This window comes from Myxocyprinus asiaticus, chromosome 21 (assembly GCF_019703515.2).
Source record: "Myxocyprinus asiaticus isolate MX2 ecotype Aquarium Trade chromosome 21, UBuf_Myxa_2, whole genome shotgun sequence".
Classification (NCBI taxonomy): Eukaryota; Metazoa; Chordata; class Actinopteri; order Cypriniformes; family Catostomidae; genus Myxocyprinus; species Myxocyprinus asiaticus.
The window spans coordinates 24,420,115-24,442,691 of NC_059364.1; the positions used below are offsets into that span (position 1 = coordinate 24,420,115).

A 22,577-nucleotide genomic window follows, 5' to 3' on the forward strand; every position below is an offset into this window, starting at 1 on the left:
TATTCTTGAGAGACTCTGCTTCTGTTTTGTTAGCCCTGATGGCAGCAGCCCACGTGTCTTATTGGAAATGTTTCTGGCGAGGATAGTTGTGGTCTCGCTGAGGCCGGATCCCATGCCTGGTGTCCAGACCACATCACTGCATGCCAATCAATTAATGAAGCATATCTTTCTGCATGTGTCTGTACCTGTGTTTCTCATTCAGTATCAATTTATTACGAAATTCCTTTGTTACATGAATTTATAGGCTACTCTCTGGTCATAGATCCATCCACCATCTAATGATTTGAACTGGCGTTGACGTTAATGCGCAGCAGGTATACGTACATTTAAAATGTCATCTGAAGTCAGAACATTTCTATTAGCTGTTGACTTCAGCTGTAACAGTGGAAGTCTTTTTGAGCTTATTTAGTGCCATGCTGTGAGGTTGGAGGCCAGTGGAGGGAATTGTGCCAATGGGATACGCTTTAAAAAGCTCTTGTCTTCTAGTCAAAGCGCCCATTCTATTACTGCACTACTGCACAGCTATTCCTCTTGAGACCTCCAGCAAACAGCACTAGAAATTTATGCTGGCCCCATAATGCATGACTGGGAAGTCCAAGAGAGTAAAATATTATAAATACTCACCTTTTCAATGCTTAGAATGTTAAAGACCCCATGAAATTGCTAGACAAGCATAGTTTTCTTGTTTGTTGACATACAGTATATTTCTTATTTTAGGAAGTTTGGGTGGGGCATATCAAAACCAAAAAAACAATAAAACAATAGCCAAAAAAAAAAAAAAAAAAAATTGATTTCATAGTGGGCCACTGTATACTGTACATTTATGAATGTTCTTTCTTTGGCCGTAATGGATTTGGATGTGCTGAGTGCACAGCATTAAATAGGACCGTGATGGAGATGAAACTGAAGTCAGTTTTGAGTCTCTGATGGTGTTCACTCAACCCTGACCTGTTGTCTAACAGTAGTGTCTGAGGCATTGACCCTGCTTTGCCTGCCAGGCATTCCAGTGGACACATAATTGATGGCATCAGTGCAGAGGAAGCTTTGTACACTCTTATCCCCTATGAGAGTTGCTGGAAATCCAGTGGATTAGCCCCATGGATGTCAAATTAAAACCTCCAGGATATAAACAGTGGGGGTGGGTGTGTGTAAAGCGTTTATAGTGTAAAGGTGTGTGTTTGAAGACAGAAGTCCAGTGAGTTTAAGTATGCATGACCTCCTGTCCATCCCAGCCTCACAGAAGCATTAAATGAATGTGGGCTGAGCTGCTTTGAGCTCCTGTGAAAGTGAGACTTTATTCAGGTGTAGCAGAATGTGAGAATGACTTTTCACTTCCTTTCATGCTGCACTTCCTTTAACTGTACACTGTTCTCAATACATAAATTATTAATCATTTTTAATTTTAAATAATGAGCTACAATTGTCAGAGAGCAGTGTGCAGGGTCAGAAATTTATGGAGGCTCAGAAAAAGAATGCTCCTGAATAGTAGGGCTGGGTATCACCTGGCACCTCACGATACAATAAGTATTGCAATATACCTCACGATTCGATATATTGCGATACTTCACAATATCATAATTTGATTCGATTACGAATCAGTTCCAATTTATTTGGGTATATTTCAGTTATATACTGATAAGGTTTGTAAAAAAATATTGTAGCGTATTGTATCGTATGATACGATGCTCACGATTTGAGATATGTATCGTACAATACATAAATTAATACATACAGTACTGTGCAAAAGTTTTTGGCACATGTGAAAAATGTTGCATAGTGAGGATGTCTTCAAAAATAATGCCATAAATAATTTTCATTTATCAGTTAACGTCATACAAAGTCCAGTAAACATAAAAAAGCTAAATCAATATTTGGTGTGGCCACCTTTACCTTCAAAACAGCACCAATTCTCCTAGGTACACCTGGACACAGTTTTTCTTTGTTGTTGGCAGATAGGATGTACCAAGCTTCTTGGAGAATTCACCACAGCTAATTTCAGCTGTCTCAATTTCTTCTGTCTCTTTATGTAATCCCAGACTGACTCGATGTTCAGTGGGGGGGCTTTGTGGGGGCAATGCCATCTCTTGCAGAGTGCCCTGTTCTTCTAATCTTTTCTATTCGCAAAAGTAATGTTTGGGAGCCTAAAATGTATTTTCCTATTGACACACTCAAGCTGAAGATATAAATAATCATCTTATGACAAATGTTTTTGTGAAACATCTTAAGTGCCTAAAACTTTTGCACAGTACTGTAAAGTACTTTTGCTGTAAAAAAACATTTGCACAGCAGAACAGTCTTCTCCCCCGAGAGGTAGTGCTGAGCTCTCACAGGAAAACAGATCAACTAGTCAACTTAGGCGACTAAGGTGAGTTGAGAGCCTGAAGAGTGATGGCAAATGCCAAGTAGATTGTAGCGTTACAGCTTGTCGAATTTGCCAAACAAAGGTGTTGTGTCCCAGTGCTACAGTACGGTACATCAAACATGTTTTATTTAAGCCGACATTACCGCACAAATCAGTGGATTTGTGAGGCAGAAAAAGCAGCAACAAGTTGCAATTAACAGACAGCATCTCCCAGCCGACACACAGCGTGATCACATGCACAGCAAGATGCTCATAACTATCAAAAACCAGCTTATTCAAAAAAGGACAATGTAAGAGACCCGTGATTACATGAGACTTATTATTCTCTGCTTTTGATGTTGAAATGTAAATGGCTATGAGCACAACACTTGCACACATTGGATAAGCCGGTGAGACTGTTCAAGTTTACATGCAAAGTGAAACTTGGTGAAGAGGGCAAACAAATTGTGGGCTAATAGGTTTTTGCTCAGACTGCTAAATAATACTGTATTATGTACATATAACATAAAGCCAGAGGGCAGGTTCCTCAAGATTTTTTTTCTCTCCACAAACTATTGAAAGGAGATTGTTTTTTCTTTGCCACAGTCACCTTTAGCTTGCTCGCGGGGGGCTTAAAGACTATAAGGCATGATTTTCTACAAAGCTGCTTTGAAACAATTTAAATTACTTGAATGTAGACAAACTCCGTTTTCTCAAGGAAAACATAAAAATTGTGAGTTTCTCATAACATTCTGCTGATAAATGCAGTGTTGTTGTTTAAGTTACTTTATTATGGAGCTCTGCTTTATGTTGCCAATGTCAGACACTGTTGTCAGATCCTTGAATAAATTTAAGCTAAAAAAAATTGTGGGCTTTTTATTTATTTATTTATTTTTTTAAATAATCAAATCATATAGTGAGGCTTCTGAATGATATGAATACACAAATGGCTGTATATAAATATTGATACATGATCTAAAGTATCGATATAATGTCATGAGGAAAAGTATTGTTATATATCAATATTTGATTGTATCGACACAGCCCTATTGAATAGTGACAATTTTATTTTTATTTTTAAATTGTTGCATTATTCTATGAATAATTGCATTATTCTTAGCCTAATGCACATTCACACAATATGACTTGATGCTGATTTATATTTTTAGGTAATAGCCTTACTGTATTAATTTGAAATTTATGTTAGTAATTGAGTAAACTAATTAAAAGTATGACAGTTTTTTTTTTTTTTTTTTTTTTTTAAATACCCTCATAAAAGGCAAAAAATGCCCGTAAAAAAATAAATCCAGGGAGCAGTTATATTCCATAATTTAAAAAAAAAAAGTACATTTTTGACCCTGGAAGTGTGGCTTTTTTTTTTTTTTTTTTTTTTGTGGTGTATAAAATTCCATACATTTAAGGGAAATATAAGGGCATAAGATTAGTTTACCATTTAAAGTCAACATAATATACTGTTGCAACCCATTTCCCTTCCATAATCAAATGTGTTTCAGAGTGAAACAAGATACTCTAAGGTAATTTAAAGCCTAAGGTAATTTGTTTCAGAGACTGAGAGAATTCAAAGGTTATTACATTAGGAATGTAAATAGCGCCAATTGTGATTTCATGGTGAGTTTAAGAGGTTTATTTTCTTAATATCTTATCTCTTTTTTTTTTTCAGCTGTCGTCACAAACAGTGGAGGACAGATATTCCTGCATCCAGCGTGGTTATCACCTTTCACAACGAGGCACGTTCAGCCCTCCTGCGCACTGTAGCCAGGTGGGACGGCCCACGTCAAATAAAACTGTTTAGGAATTATTATTAATTCTAAGTCATCTTTACTAAGAATCATTGATCTTTTCCACACTCACAAATATATACAGCCATTCAGCTCTCCTTCTTTCAATGCCCTCAGTGTACTAAAGAAGAGCCCTGCCCATCTGGTTAAAGAGATCATCTTGGTGGACGACTACAGCGACAACCGTAAGTGCCCTGATCTTTAGCCCTAAAGTGCCTGTTTCCGCGCTCTTCACTCCCCAATCAAACTAAATGGTATAGAACTGCGTAAATATTAATCTGTTTCCTTTTCATCTTGTCTGTTATCAGTGTTTTACCCTTTACAGCTTTGTGTTTGGTTTCGCCATAACACACTTCCTTATCAGTTCCTTTGTCACTATGAATCACACATCCGCATAGAATTACAAGCCAACAGTGCAGCTAAAATTCAGTACATTACAGTGTAAAGTGTGTCATCATTGGTGTCCTCATCTTATTGTCATGATAACAGCTGTACTCTTGACTCCCCGTTACTCTGTTGTCTGGATGCCAAGATCCTAGTTTCACCTCTACATATGTCTCAACTCTGAACCCTGGCCTCAAGACAGAACTGCCCTGCTTTATAAATGTCAGGCACTGGTCTTACTACTCGCACACTTTATTATGTGTTTTTTTTATTGTGTGGTTTGCGATTCTGCACTTTCAATTGGTATCAGAGTACAGTCTTATCTCTTTGTCTATGATGTTTTCTCCAAACTGTCCATGCCTTTGTTGCCTTTGTCTTTGTTTCCACAATATGGATATAATACTTGTGTAAATTAAAGGTGATGCGTGTATTTTTTGTTGCCATCAAAACATTGTTCTTTGTTTGCGCATCCCAACCAATTGGCTCAATAAATGGCATGAGTTCGAGGCGGGACTGTCAATTTGTACAATGGCAAATGTATTGGGTGTTCAGGAAACTTGTGTGAAAACAGTCATTATTTTTAGCAATTCAGTTTAGATGTTCTAGTGGATCAGAAATTACACACATCACATTTATCTATATAAAATATTAGAGATGTAGTATCCTGAGCTTAAGCTGATGCAATGTTGTCTCTGGACTTTTAGCTGAAGATGGTGCCTTACTTGGGAAAATCGAGAAAGTCAGAGTCCTACGGAACGATCGACGAGAGGGTGAGTGTTCATAAATACATTCTGAATCACAATAACAGTATTAGTCCAAACTGTACACCAGTATTTCATATTCCGTGAAAATGGAAGGGCAAGTGGGTTCCAGCCAATGGCAGACAAGAAGTTTTTGAAAGAAAGAATCCTGTTTGAAAATAGTCATTGTTTTTGCAATTCCATGTGGTTGCATTAGTGGTGCAGAAATTACACACTTGAGCTTTAAAATTAGCTGAAATTTTAATTGAATGACTAATTGTTGCTTTTTAATCTGAGCATGGAATCTTTAAAAAGCACTGCATACTTCATAGGTGCATATATGGAGACTATAGAAGCAGAGAGCAACAAATGGTCTGTTGCGTAGCCAAAACTGCACATTGTTTATTCATATCCCAAACTGCTTATTTTTCTCAAGTTCTGTTCCAACTAAACAAGCTCTCAGTATTTGTTTTCAAATATTTTTGGGGGGATTACAATTTACTTGATAGTGAATTTTATAGTTTACTTCAGTCTCTGATGAAGCTCTTCTTGAATTGAGGTAAGCCTTCAGTACAAGCAAATGATGAGCATTGGAAGAAAATAATAAACTTTTATTAGCATAGATCATATAGAATTTGTTGTACTAATGTTATAAAGAGGCAAATCACTATTCAGTGTTTCTAAGGCTTTGTTCACACACTTTCGTTTTGGTTTTCAAATTGCAGTGTCATTTTGCAGTTGATGGAATTGTATCTGTTTGTTCAGACAGTGTAGCCATTGTGCAATATATCTACATTGGCTGCCATAGTAATGACTTAAGCATTAGCACAATGCTAAGAGACATAAGACAGTTGCTATCATTGTGGAAAGAGATGGAAAACTGGATTTTTTATCTCTGCTCATCTTATGTCTATTATGACGTCCTGCTGCGGTACTTAACTCAATAACAAGGCACAAGAGAGAACATAAGTGACAGAGGTTTTGGATAAAGTATATGCATGAATGTGATAAATGCCTCCGACTCATTCACTACATAGTGAACATCACATTTTGTAGTTCGCTATATGTGGAAAGTGTGAGTGACAATAAATAAGTGTAATCAAAAAGAGCTCCAGACAATATTGCTAGCTTTTTATTACGTTACTATACATTCAGTACTGTGCAAAAGTTTTAGGCACGTGTGAAAAATGTTGCATAGTGAGGATGTCTTCAAAAATAATGCCATAAATAGTTTTCATGTGTCAATTAAAAATTTCCATGAAAATGGACAATAAAGTTCAATTCAATTCATACAAAGTCCAGTAAACATATAAAAAGCTAAATCAATATTCGGTGTGACCACCTTTACCTTCAAAACAGCACCAATTCTCCTAGGTACACCTAGATACAGTTGTTCTTGGTTGTTTTCAGATATGACAAACTTTTTAAATTTGCCACAATTCTTCTATTTAGGCTGTCTCGATTGCTTCTGTCTCTTAATGTAATCCCAGACTGACTCGATGTTCAGTACCATGCCATCTGTTGCAGGGCTCACTGTTCTTCTGTTCTATTTGTAAAAGGAATTTCTGGGAGTCTAAAATGTATATTTCCTATTGATCTCTAAAGCTGAAGATATAAATAACCATCTTAAAAAAAAAAGTTTTTGTGAAAAGATTTTGCAAAAGATTTTGCACAGTACTGTACATATTCTCAAATGACAAAAAAACTTTTAGACTAAGATGCATTCCTGAAAATACGTTTATAATCATGTTTGTAAACCCATTTTAAAATCTGGTTTGTAAACATAAAATTTCTTGTGGATTTTTGCATTTCAGACTACAAAAAAACTAAATGGATTTTAGTCAGAAATGCAAATAAATCAAATTTTGTCTTAGTGCTTAAAAGTGGATTCATAGTTTCCCAAGTAAGCCACTTGGTCAGCTTTGTTTTCTCAACCCATTAATTTCTCTCTAGCCACTGTGTTTTCTTTCCATGATTTTCTCTGCGCAGCCAGAAGTTCTATAATAATATTTAAATGCGTTGGATTATTACAGTTCAGTAGGTTAGGGTATAGGGAGAGCATCCCTTTCCATACTGAAGATTGCATTCAAATTATGTAATCCTGTGTGTGTCTGTGTTATTTATTTATTTTTATTTTTTTATCTAAGGTTTGATGCGATCCCGTGTCCGAGGTGCAGATGCAGCCACGGCCAGTGTACTGACCTTCCTTGACAGCCACTGCGAGTGTAACGAACACTGGTTGGAGCCCCTACTAGAAAGGGTTGCCGAGGTCAGACTTGTTTTTTTTCTCTCTCTCTCTCTTTGTTTCTTTTTCTCATAAGCACAAAAGCCATGGATCTTACAGTACACAGATTTGTCAAATTAGCCATAGGTTTTGGAGCCTGTAATCAGTCATGCTCCTTGCTGCAGTGGATGTTTAGCAGCTTACTTCAATTTCAAATGTTAGGCCAAGATGATAAAATGGATGCCTAGATGAAAAGGTTTGTTTTCTTTGGCGATCTAACTTGAAACACAAACTTTACTTGTAGTGCCCTGTCATTATACATGTTTGTGTCCAACCCTGCTGTCTACCGCCTACAGTTTTCAATAAATCCATAAAGAAGAAAGTGCCTTCCAGCAATGTGGATGAACTCACTAAACAGTTGAAAGAACGATGAATTGGGTGCTAAAATAATATGGAAAACGCCTGCAAATAAACCATGGTGTCAGCAGGCAAAGTTTATTCTAGTGAGTTCCTGCATAGATAACACCTTAATATGTGTGCATATGCAACGCAAGCAAACACACCTACTGACGGATGTGCAAGTCCGGTCTGGTTCAGGATCTTAAGTTCAAACTTAGTTCATAGTACATAACATTTTACTTAGGGGAACTTTAATGTCCCGAATTATGTTTTTAAAGAAAAACTATCATTCATAGACTATAAGTCATAGTACATACAATCATTGTTTTAAAGAATAGATTTAAACTGTTTCAATCTGTTTCACTATTTCATTTTTTTTTTTTTTTTTTTTCACTTAATTTTAAAATTTTAATTAATACTAGAATTTCTCTGTTCTGTTTTGGACCAGATGTTTTAGCTTCCTGTCTATAGTAAAATTATTAATGAGGGTTAAAATCAAGAAAATGTTCACCTTTTCCCCCAAAGAACTTTTAAAATCATATTTTGAATTTATTTGGTACTTATTTGTGCAATTTGTAATTTTTATAACAACCAATTGCTCTCCTGAACACTACGGTTCATGGGCAGCACCAGGGGTGGGCTACCGGGCTTAAGCCCCAAATGTTTTCAGTAGAGCACCGACTGTTTTTATCATCTTGTAGTGATGTCAAAAGTACCAGTGCTTCGGTATCAGGTTGATGCTAATATATAAATATCTTTCAATATTATATTATATAGTGATACTGGTCTTTCTACAAATATCGTTTATACCAAAAATCAACTCAATTCAGTACCTATGCGCTGTCTTGACGGTGGCTGATTTCAAGCACTCGTGTATGTGAACACATGCAAATCGAATACATGAGATTGCTGCTGTGTGAACGGTCAAAATGCCTATCTTGGTGAGTTATTGGAAACTGTGTTGAATTGGTCTATCCAAAAGTACCAAATATTTAGATGTAAAAAGGGACAGTCACATATACATTTGTACGTCGAAATTCCGCGGGTGAAGATGGGCGGACGTTGAGCGTGTGTGAAACCAGCAAAAATATAATTGTCAAGCAGCCTCTTTTTAATGCTGAGTTTTATACTCTGAGACTCAAGTTAGAAAGAAACTCGCCGCTAAAATAATATCCTTGTCCACTGTGAATATTCAGTGTAGCTCTGTACGAAGCTCCGCCCACACAGAGGTCACTGCCAAACCAAGCAACTTCCTATTGGTCAACCCTGTGAAATTCACCTGTCAAAGTTTACTAAACTTGAACTCTACTCGAAATCCACGCTGGGAAATTCTTCACCACCAGAAGTCCATCATGTGAAATTCACGATCGCGTGGACTCCCATTGAAATGACTGTATTTCGCCCGCAGAATTCCGCCGTGCGAAGGTATGTGTGACCGCATCTTAAGCCTGAAAACAAAGAGTAATATACCTTATGCAGATGTATTCAAAGAATTTGAAAACTTTACATTACCACGAGCCAGGACATTTGCTTTTTCGCAAAACTTCTAGTAAAACACGACGCCATGACCCTTGCAAACTTTGGCAAATCCAGCAACTATTTTTTCCTAATGAGTGCCTATTTTACAACTTAAAACACCAAAAGAAATAAATAAGACTATAAATCTCTCAATTGTATACAATGTGTGTTGAAAAAATGGAAAGTGGAATGGGACAAAAAGAGTGTTTTCAATCATGTTTTAAAGTAGCATGCAACTTCTGACCTTTAGAATTATCTGAGGCTGAGACAAAAGTGGGGCTTTAGGTTAAGTTTTTGTATTATTTAAAGATTTACTAATGTAAATCAAACTTTTATTATAAAGTGTATTATATTCAGATATTTCATCATAGGATGGTGCCTATACGTATCCACAGAGGTCTGGGCTAAGCCCCAAATATCCACTGACTCTAGAACCGCCCCTGCTTCGATCGTTATTGCAATCCAGGAATTTTAGTACAATTGAGTTTAGTGATCGTGGACATACGTAATGGGAGCACATCTCTATTAGAGCAGCAGAATTTGAAGACTTAGTTACTTCAGAGTAGTTTAATTTGGTATCATTACCAAACTGGTAATTTTATTTAGGAAACAGTTAATGTCTTTTTATAAATGCAAAGTTAGTTGACCATGATCTAACTTATTGTTTTTGAAGGTCTAAGGATTATCCAACTGTTTCTCCAAAAACTGAAAAGTCTTTGTCATAATACCATACTTGAAGGTTGATCAAGGCCATGATCAGATCCTTATTCTAGGGCATTTGATAAAAATGTGAACATGGACAAAGCATTGTTTGAAGAGATATAATTTTTTCAAGATTTAAAGTAGTCAAAAGTTACCCCTATTTAAAGAATCGCCCATTTATGCTTTAGCAAGAAAATACAGAATACTTTTAAGAGAAGATCTGGGAGCTCTTACAGAGTCTTTAATTGCTCAGACTGACATTAGTCACTTTTCCACTTGTTGCAACCACTCACCATTAGTCATCATACGGTTAAATTTTTCCAGCGTTATGCCAGTATTGGCTTTAACAAAAACCACATGCAGTCTATGGCATTTAATATAGGTAGAAACTTGGAAAATAGATGCCGATAAGGCCTACCTTAAAAAGTTTTATGATCTCACATGAAGTGTATTGAACCAGTGGCCATTGCCTCACCATCATGTCTTTTCCTGTGTGATCCTTTTCTTTACAGACTGGATTTATTCTCTAATGTTAATTCAGAGGTGAAACCACAGTTAAGAAGATTTGATTTGTCAGGGTGTCCCAGAATTGTCACAATGAATAATGGAAGATTAATATAAATATGTTTGGTGTTAAGTTCTGCTTGTGAATTCTCCATGGCTAACCACATAGATGTGATCTCCTGCCTTTTCCAGGGTGTTATATAATACCAATTTACTTTTAATTTAAACACTCCAGTGGTTGTCCATGAAAATAGCCATGGAAGCTGGCATGGCGTTAACAAACAAAAAAACAAACAAACAAAAGTACTCCAGTGGTGCATCAGCGAAACTCACAAGATTAACAGGATTTTCAGAGGTATTGCTTGTGGATCTGTCCTGATTCATCTTGGCAATTCTGTGGACATTCTTAATTCATTGATCAGCGTATGTCAGGGCTTTCAAGGGATTTTCATTCTCCTTTTATTTATTGTCTCTGTCAGTTATGTAACATCTTTAAAGAACAAATTGTACCAAAGATGTAAGCGGTAATCTAGAGATTTTCATAGGCTTGAACTGTAACTGGCTTTGTACTGACATTTTTATTAAGCCCAGCTTTTTACTCATTTATGCTTTTTGACAGGATAAGACTCGGGTTGTCTCGCCCATCATAGATGTCATTAACATGGATAATTTCCAGTATGTGGGGGCATCCGCAGATCTTAAAGGAGGTAAATACCCTTCATCAGATACTGTTTATGACAAAATGTGTGGGAACCCTGAAATAAGTATGTGTAGTGTGTTTAAAAGCATATTTGTGTTTGGAGTGAGCGCAGTACAGACAGAATCAGTGGAGTCAGAGTGACAGTGAGATGGAAATTGCTGGATAAATATATCTATGTTGGTATCACTGTATTTTATAAAGCAGCATGGAATAATAAAATCATCTTATTTATATAACCTTTTTTTTTTTGCACATACTTGTTGAATGAGTGCTCTGTCTGCTACAGTAGTTAACCAGCATTCAGACTCTTGCTTAAAACATGACAATGTCTCCTTGCTATAATGGTCTTTGTCTAGTTTTATCTCTCTTCCTTCAGGCTTTGTTTAGAATGGAATACTAATACAAAGCACACTACATACTGCAAACTAAATTCTGTATATGGTGTACTATTTTCCTAAATAGTATGTGAAACCACCCAATGTGCAAAGATAATTGTATTAAACAGAAGTATGCTACATTGTTATATTGCCTCATTATATTGCATGGTAAAACTGAGTGGAGTCAAGTTATCTTGAAAAATAAAATGTTTTTTGGAAACTTTAATGCATATGAATGAATGTTCAGCAGTGAAGATGTAATGACATCATGACAGCAATGGTGTCATCACAATATTTGTAAACTGAATTACGAATGGGCTTTTTTCTTACATCTATTTTCATACTGAATTGTGTTTGGTCTTACCTACCTTGCACACTGCAAAGATGCTGTCGTGTTACTATACATGTTGATTTTTCATGTACAGCTTACAGTAAGATGTGTGCAGAGTGTAATGACAATGGTAAGGATAAAGAATGTGGCATTTCATTTACACTGAACCAAAGCTTAAAATCTAAGCTTACCTAAAGCTATAACCCAATAATTTTTCTGCCTTGTAAGCACTGATATTTCCAACTGTAAATGCAAATAGTCTTGCATTTTTAACCAATTTTGTGTAAAAATGTCTCAACCTTTGGCAGTCTGATCAACTAATAAGTGGAAAAAAATATTGCAGTTAAAAAAAAATCATAGTTGATATTACTTTCAACTTATTTTTCACATTGAGGAATACAGTATACAGTACTTGCAGTATGCTTGTAAATAGAGTGGAAAATTTGGGTATTTAAATCATTTGCAAAAACGTGCATACTGCACGCGGTACACATTCTGCATACTCCAGTAGAAGTGCGAGTAATATGGTAGTATGCTATCCTGAGCATATCCTCAGTTGGTGCATCAGTGAAATTGCAATATCATCAACATGCTCGCTTATTTTGACACATGGCTGAGCATTAAACTAAGGTTTATAATCAGACTTAAAGTACTTCAACCTTAATTTAAACATGTCCAATCATCATCCAGGTTTTGATTGGAATCTCGTGTTTAAATGGGACTACATGACCCTGGAACAAAGACGAGCACGACAAGGAAACCCCATTGCACCTATCAAGTATGAATTTGTATTTCTACTTAATTATCTCTTATGTATGTTTTGTTAACTCTGTGATAGATTACTGACAGCTGACTTGGAATGATGTCTTTCTTTGAACTGTACTACTTAACATACATTAATTTCTCCATTCATACTTCAATCAGTAATTTCAGCTATATGTATGCCATATATTTTGTTATTAAGGACATTTATTCTTAACAATTTAAGATTGAATATTATGCTTTATGGTTTATTATTGTAAAGTAATTGTGCATTCTCAGGGCAAATTTCAAAAGACATTTTTGCACTTTTAAAGAGTGCAGTGGTAATGGTACGCTACTCATAGGGCTGTTCCAAAAAAAGTTAGCAATAGTCATTCTGCTAGGCCGAAGTGTAGGTAATTTAAGGAAGTCATTTGACATTTGTTTATGTGATCCAAGGTGGTGAGTCCTCAGGATTCATTTTGAAACCTTAACTTATTCATTAAAGATGTAACCTGATATTTTAAACCCCTTTTATACACCCAAGGACTGTCAGCAGAAAATAATCCTGACACATTTACATATTTTCATGTTTTCTTATTGTTTTATCAAACATTAAACAGAGACGCTAAACAAGTTCAAATAAGCAATATTTCACACAATAGTTATGTTTGCCACAACAATCTTAATAGCTATAAATATTTTTCTGCTACCTTGTCAAGATAAGAGTTCAATTACGATTCAAAATAAAGTGCCAGTGACGTTTGTCTTCGTATAAGGTGTTCCAAATGTTGTAATCACTATTTTTTGCTGCCTTTCAAGCACTGGAATCCCCTTCAGGAATTGCAAAACTAGTCATATCTAGTGTATAAAATGCTGAGACAGTTTTCTCTTTCGCTTTCATGCTTTCAAACAATGCACAGAAAAACAAAACAAGCAGCTCTTTTAAATGCACAAACAACAGTTCACCCCACAGATCTTAAAACAGCTTATTAAATCGCTTTGTCAACATGGGAAAACAATCTCTTAAAGTTCTTGTAATAACAAAACAACTAGCTTTGTCCAAGGTGCCTGCGTGCTTGTTTGTTGGTTGTTGTTTGTAAATGGTCATGCCTCCAGGGAGTGACTGAAGTGTATAATTAACAGCTAAAGGGGAGAGAAAGAAAGAGAATGAAAGTAAAGGGAGTAAAGCAGACGAAATGCGAGATTGTATGGACGGTGGACTGCTGTGATGTGAAATTTCAATCACTGTGCAGCAAGTACATTAAAAGTACATTAAGATAATAAACAGTGCAGTTTCTCTAGGCAATGCCTTCATGGGATGTGCCGTATAGAAGTCTTCATGACACAGCACTCTTTTGCCTTGTTTAATGATTCCAGTATTTAATGACTTTGTTTATGAGGCTGGGATCAGATTGCTCTTGAACTTTAGAGAGTGAAATGAGTACAAGTTTTTAAAATGTGGCAAACGGCCGATGAAACAAAACACAGGGTGATGATAAAAGATGGTTATGAATAGAAAATTATAGTCTTTGTTTTCTGATTTGCTTAGCATATACTTTATAGGTGCTCTTTAACCTTCTGAGACCTGAGTGTGACTGCTGAGTGCAGTTTCCATTTCCCTTTTTGATTTGTAACTAGTAGCACCTAATAAACAAGCAAAAAAATAATTCTAGAGCAAATAGTTTACCTGAAAATTGATGTCCACATAAGTGGACAGCGGGACTAAGTTGTGAAATATATATAGACATAGCAATTTTTAAAAAAAAATTTTTTATCATTGTTTATGTTTCCAGGAGTGTTGGTTATTCATGTTTTTGAGACGTTACAGACATTACATCAGAAATTAACATCATCTGAAGCCTGAAACTGAACTTTTGGTTGGATATTAGGGGTGAATGCACTTAGCTGCATAGAGAGCTATAGGATGCTCCCATGCTTACTATTTATCAGAAACAGCTTTATTGCCAAGTATGCTTAAACATACAAGAAATTTGTCTTGGTGACAGGAGCTTTCAGTGCACAACAATATAATTCAGCAACAAGACAGAGATAATAATAAAAAATAATAAAAAAAAATAAAAATAAAAATAGAATCAAAATAGAAATTGAATAGAAAATAAAATATATATAGAATATATAAGACTATATATATATATATATATATATATTATCACACACACACACGTAGTGGAAATACAAATCTGTTATATACAGTGCAAGGGAATGTAATGGCAGAAGAGGTATGGTATGTTGGATAAATATAAATAGACTAAGCTGTGTATTGCACATTAATTACTGCTCAATGGGGCAGTTTTAACCGTTCATGAGATGAATAGCCTAAGGGAAAAAAAATTTCCTGTGCCTGACGGTTCTGGTGCTCAGAGCTCTGTAGTGTCGGCCAGAAGGCAACAGTTCAAAAAGGTAGTGGGCAGGGTGAGTGGGGTCCAGAGTGATTTTTCCAGCCTTTTTCCTCAATCTGGAAGTGTATAATTCTTGAAGGGAGGGCAAGGGGCAACCAATAATCCTCTCAGCAGTCCGAACTTTCCTTTGTAGTCTTCTGATGTCTGATTTCATAGCTGAACCAGACCAGACAGTTATTGAAGTGCAGAGGACAGACTTAATGACTGCTGAGTAAAACTGTATTAGCAGCGCCTGTGGCAGGTTGAACTTCCTCAGCTGGCGAAGGGAGTACAACCTCTGCTGGGCCTTTTTCACAGTGGAGTCAATGTGGGTGTCCCACTTCAGGTCCAGTGAGATGGTAGTGCCCAGGAACCCGAATGACTCCACTGCTGCCACAGTGCTGTTTAGAATGGTGAGGGGTGGTCAGTGTTGGGGTGTTCCTCCTGAAGTCAACAATCATCTCCACCGTTTTGAGCATGTTCAGCTCCAGGTGGTTTTGACTGCACCAAACGGCCAGCTGTTCAACTTCCCTTCTGTATGCAGACTCATCATCATCTTGGATGAGGCCGATGACAGTGGTGTCCTTGGCGATGCAGACATTTGTGTACAGGGAGAAGAGTAGTGGGGAGAGCACACATCCCTGGGGGGCACCAGTGCTGATTGTACATGTGCTGGAAGTGAATTTCCCCTGTCTCACTAGCTGCTGCCTGTCTGTCAGAAAGTGAATGACTTAAACTCCAGTGTACTGTCTGTCTGCACTGTTCTCAGAACTGTTTGAAATGCACATTATTTTCATCTTACTCCATATAAAGCCACTGAAAGCAACATTTTTCAGCTTTTGGATGAACCCATTGATTCTCAGTGTGATAATGCACAGTAAATATAGGATTTCTATGGAAAAAAAATAAGTAGCAGCATGGCATTTTGCTCAAATTTTAAAAATGGTAGATCGGATTAAACTTGGAGACTCAAATCTTTTGATTCAAACAGGTTCCAATGTAAAAACTTAATTAGGTTTCTTACCAGATGTAGTTTTGTTGGCATTTCTCCCAAAGACAAACTCCGCTCTGATCGGCGCCTTGTTGTTTTGTCAAATGACTCCGTGCATTTAAAGTTTAACCCTTTACTGACAGTCCAGAGTCTTCTGAATTGAGATCAGTTCGTTTAAATTAATTTAAATTATGCGTTACGTATAGCGAAGCCAAAATATAACATCCATACATGTGTACACGGGGTCGCACAAGGTTAAAGAATTTTGTGGCTTCTTGTCCATGTCTGTAAGCTTTTTTTAGTCTCCTATTTGCAAGTTTGTACAAGTTTTACTGCCTTTTTGTTAAAAATCTGTTTCTTTATCTCGGATTTCAATATTTCATTTTTATTTTATTTCATATTTTGTTTTGTTGATATTATGCAGGACGCCCATGATTGCTGGTGGTCTTTTTGTAATGGACAAGGATTACTTTGAGGAGCTTGGGAAGTACGACATGATGATGGATGTTTGGGGGGGTGAGAATCTTGGTGAGTAGACCCATTATTTCTCTAAATGCCCTATATTTAATCTGTTGCGCATTTTGATGCTGTCCAAAAAAATTTAATTAGTCTTTTTAGATTATCAAACAAATACGTAGATATCCTGTTCAAATTTAAAGGGATAGTTCACCCAAAAATTAAAAGTCTCTCATCATTTACTTACCCTCATGCCATCCCAGATGTGTATGACTTTATTTCTTCTGCAGAACACAAATGAAGATTTTTAGAAGAATATCTCAGCTCTGTAGGTCCATACAATGCAAGTGAATGGTGGCCAGAACTTTGAAGCTCCAAAAAGCACAGACAGTCTTAGTAAAAACAATCCATAAGACTCTAGTGTGTTAATATACACCGATCAGCCACAACATTAAAACCACCTGCCTAATACTGTGTAGGTCCCCCTCATGCTGTCAAAACAGCGCCAACCTGCATCTCAGAATAGCATTCTGAGAGACTATTCTTCTCACCACAATTGTACAGAGCGGTTATCTGAGTTACCATAGACTTTGTCAGTTCAAACCAGTCTGGCCATTCTCTGTTGACCTCTCTCATCAACAAGGCATTTCCGTCCACAGAACTGCCCCTCACTGGATGTTTTTTTTGTTTGTTTTTGGCACCATTCTGAGTAAATTCTAGAGACTGTTGTGTGTGAACATCCCAGGAGATCAGCAGTTACAGAAATTCTCAAACCAGCCCATCTAGCACCAACAATCATCCATGCGATTATCTAATCAGCCAGTCGTGGGGCAGCACTGCATAAAATCATGCAAATACAAGTCAGGAGCTTCAGTTAATGTTCACATCAACCAACAGAATGGGAAAAAAGTGTGATCTCAGTGATTTGGAGCGTGGCGTGATTGTTGGTGCCAGATGGGCTGGTTTGAGTATTTCTGTAACTGCTGATCTCCTGGGATTTTCACGCACAATAGTCTCTAGAATTTACTCCAAATGGTGCCAAAAACAAAAAAACATCCAGTGAGTGGCAGTTCTGTGGATGGAAATGCCTTGTTGATGAGAGAGGTCAACAGAGAATGGCCAGACTGGTTCGAACTGACAGAGTCTACGGTGGCTGATTAGTACATGTCTTCTGAAGCGATGCAATCACTTTGGGTGAGAAACAGATCAATATTTCAATACTTTTTTTACTATAAAAAGATTTAGAGTAAAAAAGGACTTAAATATTGATTTGTTTCTCACTCACAACTATCATATTGCTTCTGAAGACATAGATTTTACATGGATTACTTTTATGCTGCCTTTGTGATTTTTGGAGCTACAAAGGTCTGGCTACCATTCACTTGCATTGTATAGTTGAGATATTTTTCTAAAAATCTTTGTTTGTGTTAAGCAGAAGAAAGTAAGTCATACACATCTGGGATGGCATGAGGGTGATTACATGAAATACTCTTTCTGTTTGTCAAATGTAGTGGAACATGTTTATGGTAAATGTGATGAAATACACCTGTGGTTACTCTGCTAGGACACCTGACTTCATACATCCACTAAAAATGATCTTGAGACATGATGGTTAAAATTAATTGAGAAAAATTGACGTTAGTTCTGAGAAAAGGTCTAGCATCATTTGTTTGCATATGCCACATGTTTTGTTTTTTTAAAGTGTGGCTTATGTGTCCAAATACTTTTGTGAGGCCACTGTTTATGACTACCTAATATGAAATCATGGTACTTCTATCCTTAGATTGTATAAGAAATCCTTACTCAGCCATAAATGTGCCTATCTAAAGGGCAATTTAGGTCACCACAGCAGAACTATTGCCTTTTTATATTATTGGCAAAGAGTCTTGAATGGAATAGGTTGAAAAATTTAGAATAAGACTCTGTTTTCAGATTTGGTCATTAATGTCTGTGGCATGATGGATTCTGAGAGAAAGTCCTGACTCATTCCACAAACCCAGCACTTTTCTCAGCTGTGGCGGATGTGGAAAAGGTTACGAGATTGCCTTCAAATTATGCCTTCAGACTTCAGGAATGAAGATTCATTCTGCTTGTGTGTGTTTGTGTATTTATTTGAAGTCTGCAATGACTAGGATGTTTCACAGAGTTGGCTCCATGTGTTTATCATATGATTGTTTTGTTTGCAGTGCATTTTTCTGTTGTCAGACACATACAATTAAGAGTTTTGGCCCTTGGGTGTATTTTCCGATTTATATTTTTGTTTTCAAAGACTCCTGTGTTTTGGCAGATATGTAATGCTTATTTGTCATATGATGTGTTGTCCTCTTCAGAGATCTCATTCCGCGTGTGGCAGTGTGGAGGTAGTCTGGAGATCATTCCCTGCAGTCGAGTGGGCCATGTCTTCAGGAAACAGCATCCATACACTTTCCCAGGGGGCAGTGGTACTGTGTTTGCCAGGTATACACTATAGAAAACCTTTTTGAACCCATTTACACCTGGTTTTAAGATGCATCTCAGGTGATTTGATCATATGTGGTCAGACGAGACATCTCTGGTCGCTTAAATGTGTCTCCTGTGATCACTTGTGTTCAGATTTGGAGGGGAGGGTCTCTGATTTCATGGCGACATACATTAATCACTATGTCACTGTGTTACTGCATGATAATAAACTGTGAAAAAGTCAGAAAAGACAAGGAAAGCGCAAACAAAACCAGAGTGCTGTTTCTCCCAAATGCAGTTGAAATTTAATCTAAGCACAAATGCAACATTTCGAGCAAAATTATTGTGCAAGTGCCCATGTTAGTTGGGCTTCAGATGTATGTGCTTCTCATCTGTCTCGCAGCATTTTGATGTCAGACACGCTGAAGAAAATCCGTGAAGTTCTCAAGCTTGTGTATGTATCGGATCGTTATTTCCATAACTGGTTTAAACGCTTCTTTTAGCGTAGTGGTTGATTGACAGGTGAGGGGTGGTGCTTCGCTACTGTCTGGGACACATTCAGATCAGATTTGCGTTTACACCTCAAATGTGATGTGGTCACAAGTGTTTTTGACTACCTCCATGTGTGTTTTTTGGGATCTGATCACAAATCATTTTAGACCTTGTTTAGACCTGTATTTAGCTCTGACCATTTGTGATTGGAGCACCTGAAACGCATGTTAATACCAGGTGTAAACGGTCTTGAAGTTAGCTTTAAATTTACTGTTGAGAATGATGAAATCAGAATGTATGTACTGTATGTACTTTAATGTACCATACTTTATGGATGGATGGATATTATGGATGGATATCTCTTACTTGCAATGTGGTGGAGAGTTACTCATCCAGTCAGAATTTAGAGGTGGTACTATCCATTTTATAATCCCTGTTTAGAGATATCTAACAGTGGTACTGTATTAAGGATTGTATTAACAATTGCCTAAAGGTTCTATAGGCAACCAAAGTAAGCAGCTAAAAAACACAAGTGGTATCAGTCTTTATTTTTTGTGAATGCTGGAGTAAAATGGTACCTGTAGTGTAGCTTGGGTCATGTACTCCATCCAGTGGGTGAAGCGAGCATTGCAACTGTAGTGATCTCACACATTAAGGCAGTAGAGACATTTTAATTAAAAGTTGAAGTGACATTCTGTTGTAATTATCAAGCACCAGTAATGTGTTGCAGAAGGCACATTAGTGCTGAAATTCGACTCCAAGATAATGGAGTGGTCATTATAAGAACATCAGTTGCTCTGTATAGAATGTATAATTTATTCTTATTTGTTTCTCTTCCAGGAACACAAGGCGAGCAGCAGAGGTGTGGATGGATGACTTCAAGAATTTCTACTACGCTGCTGTGCCCTCAGCCCGTAATGTACCTTATGGCAAGTAAGTGTGTATGTCTTCATTTTATGAATAGCTTTGAATAGACCTACTAAGTGCACAGCAGAGCCGCTTATCACGGCATCTCCAGGTAACATGAACTAACAATGAGCAATCATTTTTAGAATATTAATTAATCTTGGTTAATATTTTTTAAATATATTATTGTACATTGTTTGTTCACAATGCACTAACATGTACAATTTTAAATCTTAATGTATTAGTGTATGTAGAAATTGACATTAGCCAAGATCAGGGACTAAAAACCAAATGTTTTTCATTTTGGTTCGTTCTGGGGAGAAACAGTATTTCTTCGTTGCAGTTCCAGTGTTCCGCAGCCTCATTTCCAGTTGGTAACCGGTTTGAATGAAATAAAAAAAAGTTGATGTTCTTTTTAATATGACAGTACTATGTGCTAAGGATGGGTGATACACCAGTTGCATTTTTGCCATATCTTGCAAGAGAAACAAGCGACCTGGTCTGGAAAAACAAGCTCAAAATAAGCTAAAATATATGCATTTTTTTATTTTTTTTTATTTCTCTCCATGTGGGGGATTTATCAGCATAGCAAGCATAGTATTGTAGCCTAAATAAAAGTGTTTTTTATTTTATTTTATTAATGTATTCTTAATATTAAAAATATCCCCAAAAGTATTTAAAATATTCATCTGGCCTTAAATCAATTAATAGCCTAGCTCACCTGCATACACGCACACACTGCATGTGTATGTTTGGACTAAATGTCATCTTATGTGAATAATTTTACTTTAATTATTTAATACTCGTTTAATTATTTTATTTTAATTTTTTGTTTTAATTACAGGTCTGCTTCTCAATCAAAAGCCACCAGCATTAAATCTGTGTTAATGCATCATATAACAATAATTCAAAGACTTGGAAACAACTGAGAAATTTACTTTTTACCTTGATATATTTTCTTGCATCCGGATTAATCATGCATGTACATTCAGTAATTCTATATAGTTGTCTGAAAGATCTTCAGCATGTCACAGAAGGCTACATCCACAACGTGCAATTAGGAAAAGAAATGCATGATGCGGCGGTTTCCTTCAGGACAAAGCACATGCTTGTGTTCAACTTAAAATAATGAAACTCCTTTTTGTTTTTGTTTTTTGGACAACAGGAAGTGATGTAATTTCGAAAATTTACTGTGAATAAATGCTTTGGTCTTTGGTTTCAAATTATCAGAATGAAATTAACCAGTTACCAGCATTTAAAATAACGTTTTCACTAATTAAAATAATTGTTCCTATTTGCGGTTATGTTCTGCAAAAACATTTAGTTCATTTTCCGTTTTCGTTCCTTGAACCGTATTTAGTCTCTGGCCAAGATTAATAAAGGCTGTAAAAATTGTTCATTGTTGGTTCATGTTAAATATACAACTATACCCATTAATACTGTTTTTTCCTTTTTAAATTTGTAGCTCAGTGACCTTGTGTCAGCCTGGACTTGATGCATAGTGTTTGTTGTAGAAGTTTATAGGCTGAGAGATCTCAGTAAAACATTTAGACCATTGAAATCATCATCATTAACTCCACATGACTGATTTTACTGATTTACTTGCAGCATTCAGAGCAGGCTGGAGATGAAGAAGAGGTTAGGTTGCAAACCATTCAAGTGGTACCTGGAAAATGTCTATCCTGAGCTACGGTGAGTAGCTGCCTGACATAAGCAGAATCTAAATGGCTGCTGGATCACTTTGGCCCTGTTTACACTTGTGATTGGATGATCTGAGATGAATTTTAATACCAGGTGTAAACTGGACCTTTAACTCTTTCACTTAATGTTTGAAGGTGCAGAAAGTTTATATCTGGAAATTACTTGATGTAATTAAACTTTTTATACTTAAAGGGATAGTTCACCCAAAAATGAAAATTCAGTCATTGTTTACTCACCCCTTTGTTGTGAGTAAACAAAAAAACCAGAGGAAAAAAATAAAACTGGGTATAGAAATGCATCAATACTTCAACTACAAACTCTTCAGACATGTTTAGTAAATTCTGTTCTCTGGATTTGTGCAGCTGTGTTGTGTTCTGTTGTCACTATCGCTGTGGTGGACCTGATTTTTAGATAAACAAGTTTTCACTTG

At 36.5% G+C, this 22,577-nt stretch overlaps 1 protein-coding gene across 4 annotated transcripts in view; it reads left to right on the plus strand.

Moving 5' to 3' along the window:
• Positions 1-22,577, plus strand: part of LOC127411810 (polypeptide N-acetylgalactosaminyltransferase 2-like) — a 144,820-nt gene that overhangs the window by 110,063 nt on the left and 12,180 nt on the right. For all 4 annotated transcript variants that reach the window (XR_007892345.1, XM_051647608.1, XM_051647610.1 and 1 more), the window contains exons 4-13: positions 4,023-4,121; positions 4,258-4,325; positions 5,229-5,294; positions 7,412-7,533; positions 11,231-11,318; positions 12,710-12,797; positions 16,578-16,681; positions 18,940-19,066; positions 20,381-20,473; positions 22,055-22,138. Coding sequence is in view for 3 of the 4 variants with exons in the window: in XM_051647608.1 (XP_051503568.1) it covers positions 4,023-4,121; positions 4,258-4,325; positions 5,229-5,294; positions 7,412-7,533; positions 11,231-11,318; positions 12,710-12,797; positions 16,578-16,681; positions 18,940-19,066; positions 20,381-20,473; positions 22,055-22,138 (939 nt within the window). In the remaining variant the exon portion in view is untranslated. The remainder of the gene's footprint in view (positions 1-4,022; positions 4,122-4,257; positions 4,326-5,228; positions 5,295-7,411; positions 7,534-11,230; positions 11,319-12,709; positions 12,798-16,577; positions 16,682-18,939; positions 19,067-20,380; positions 20,474-22,054; positions 22,139-22,577) is intronic.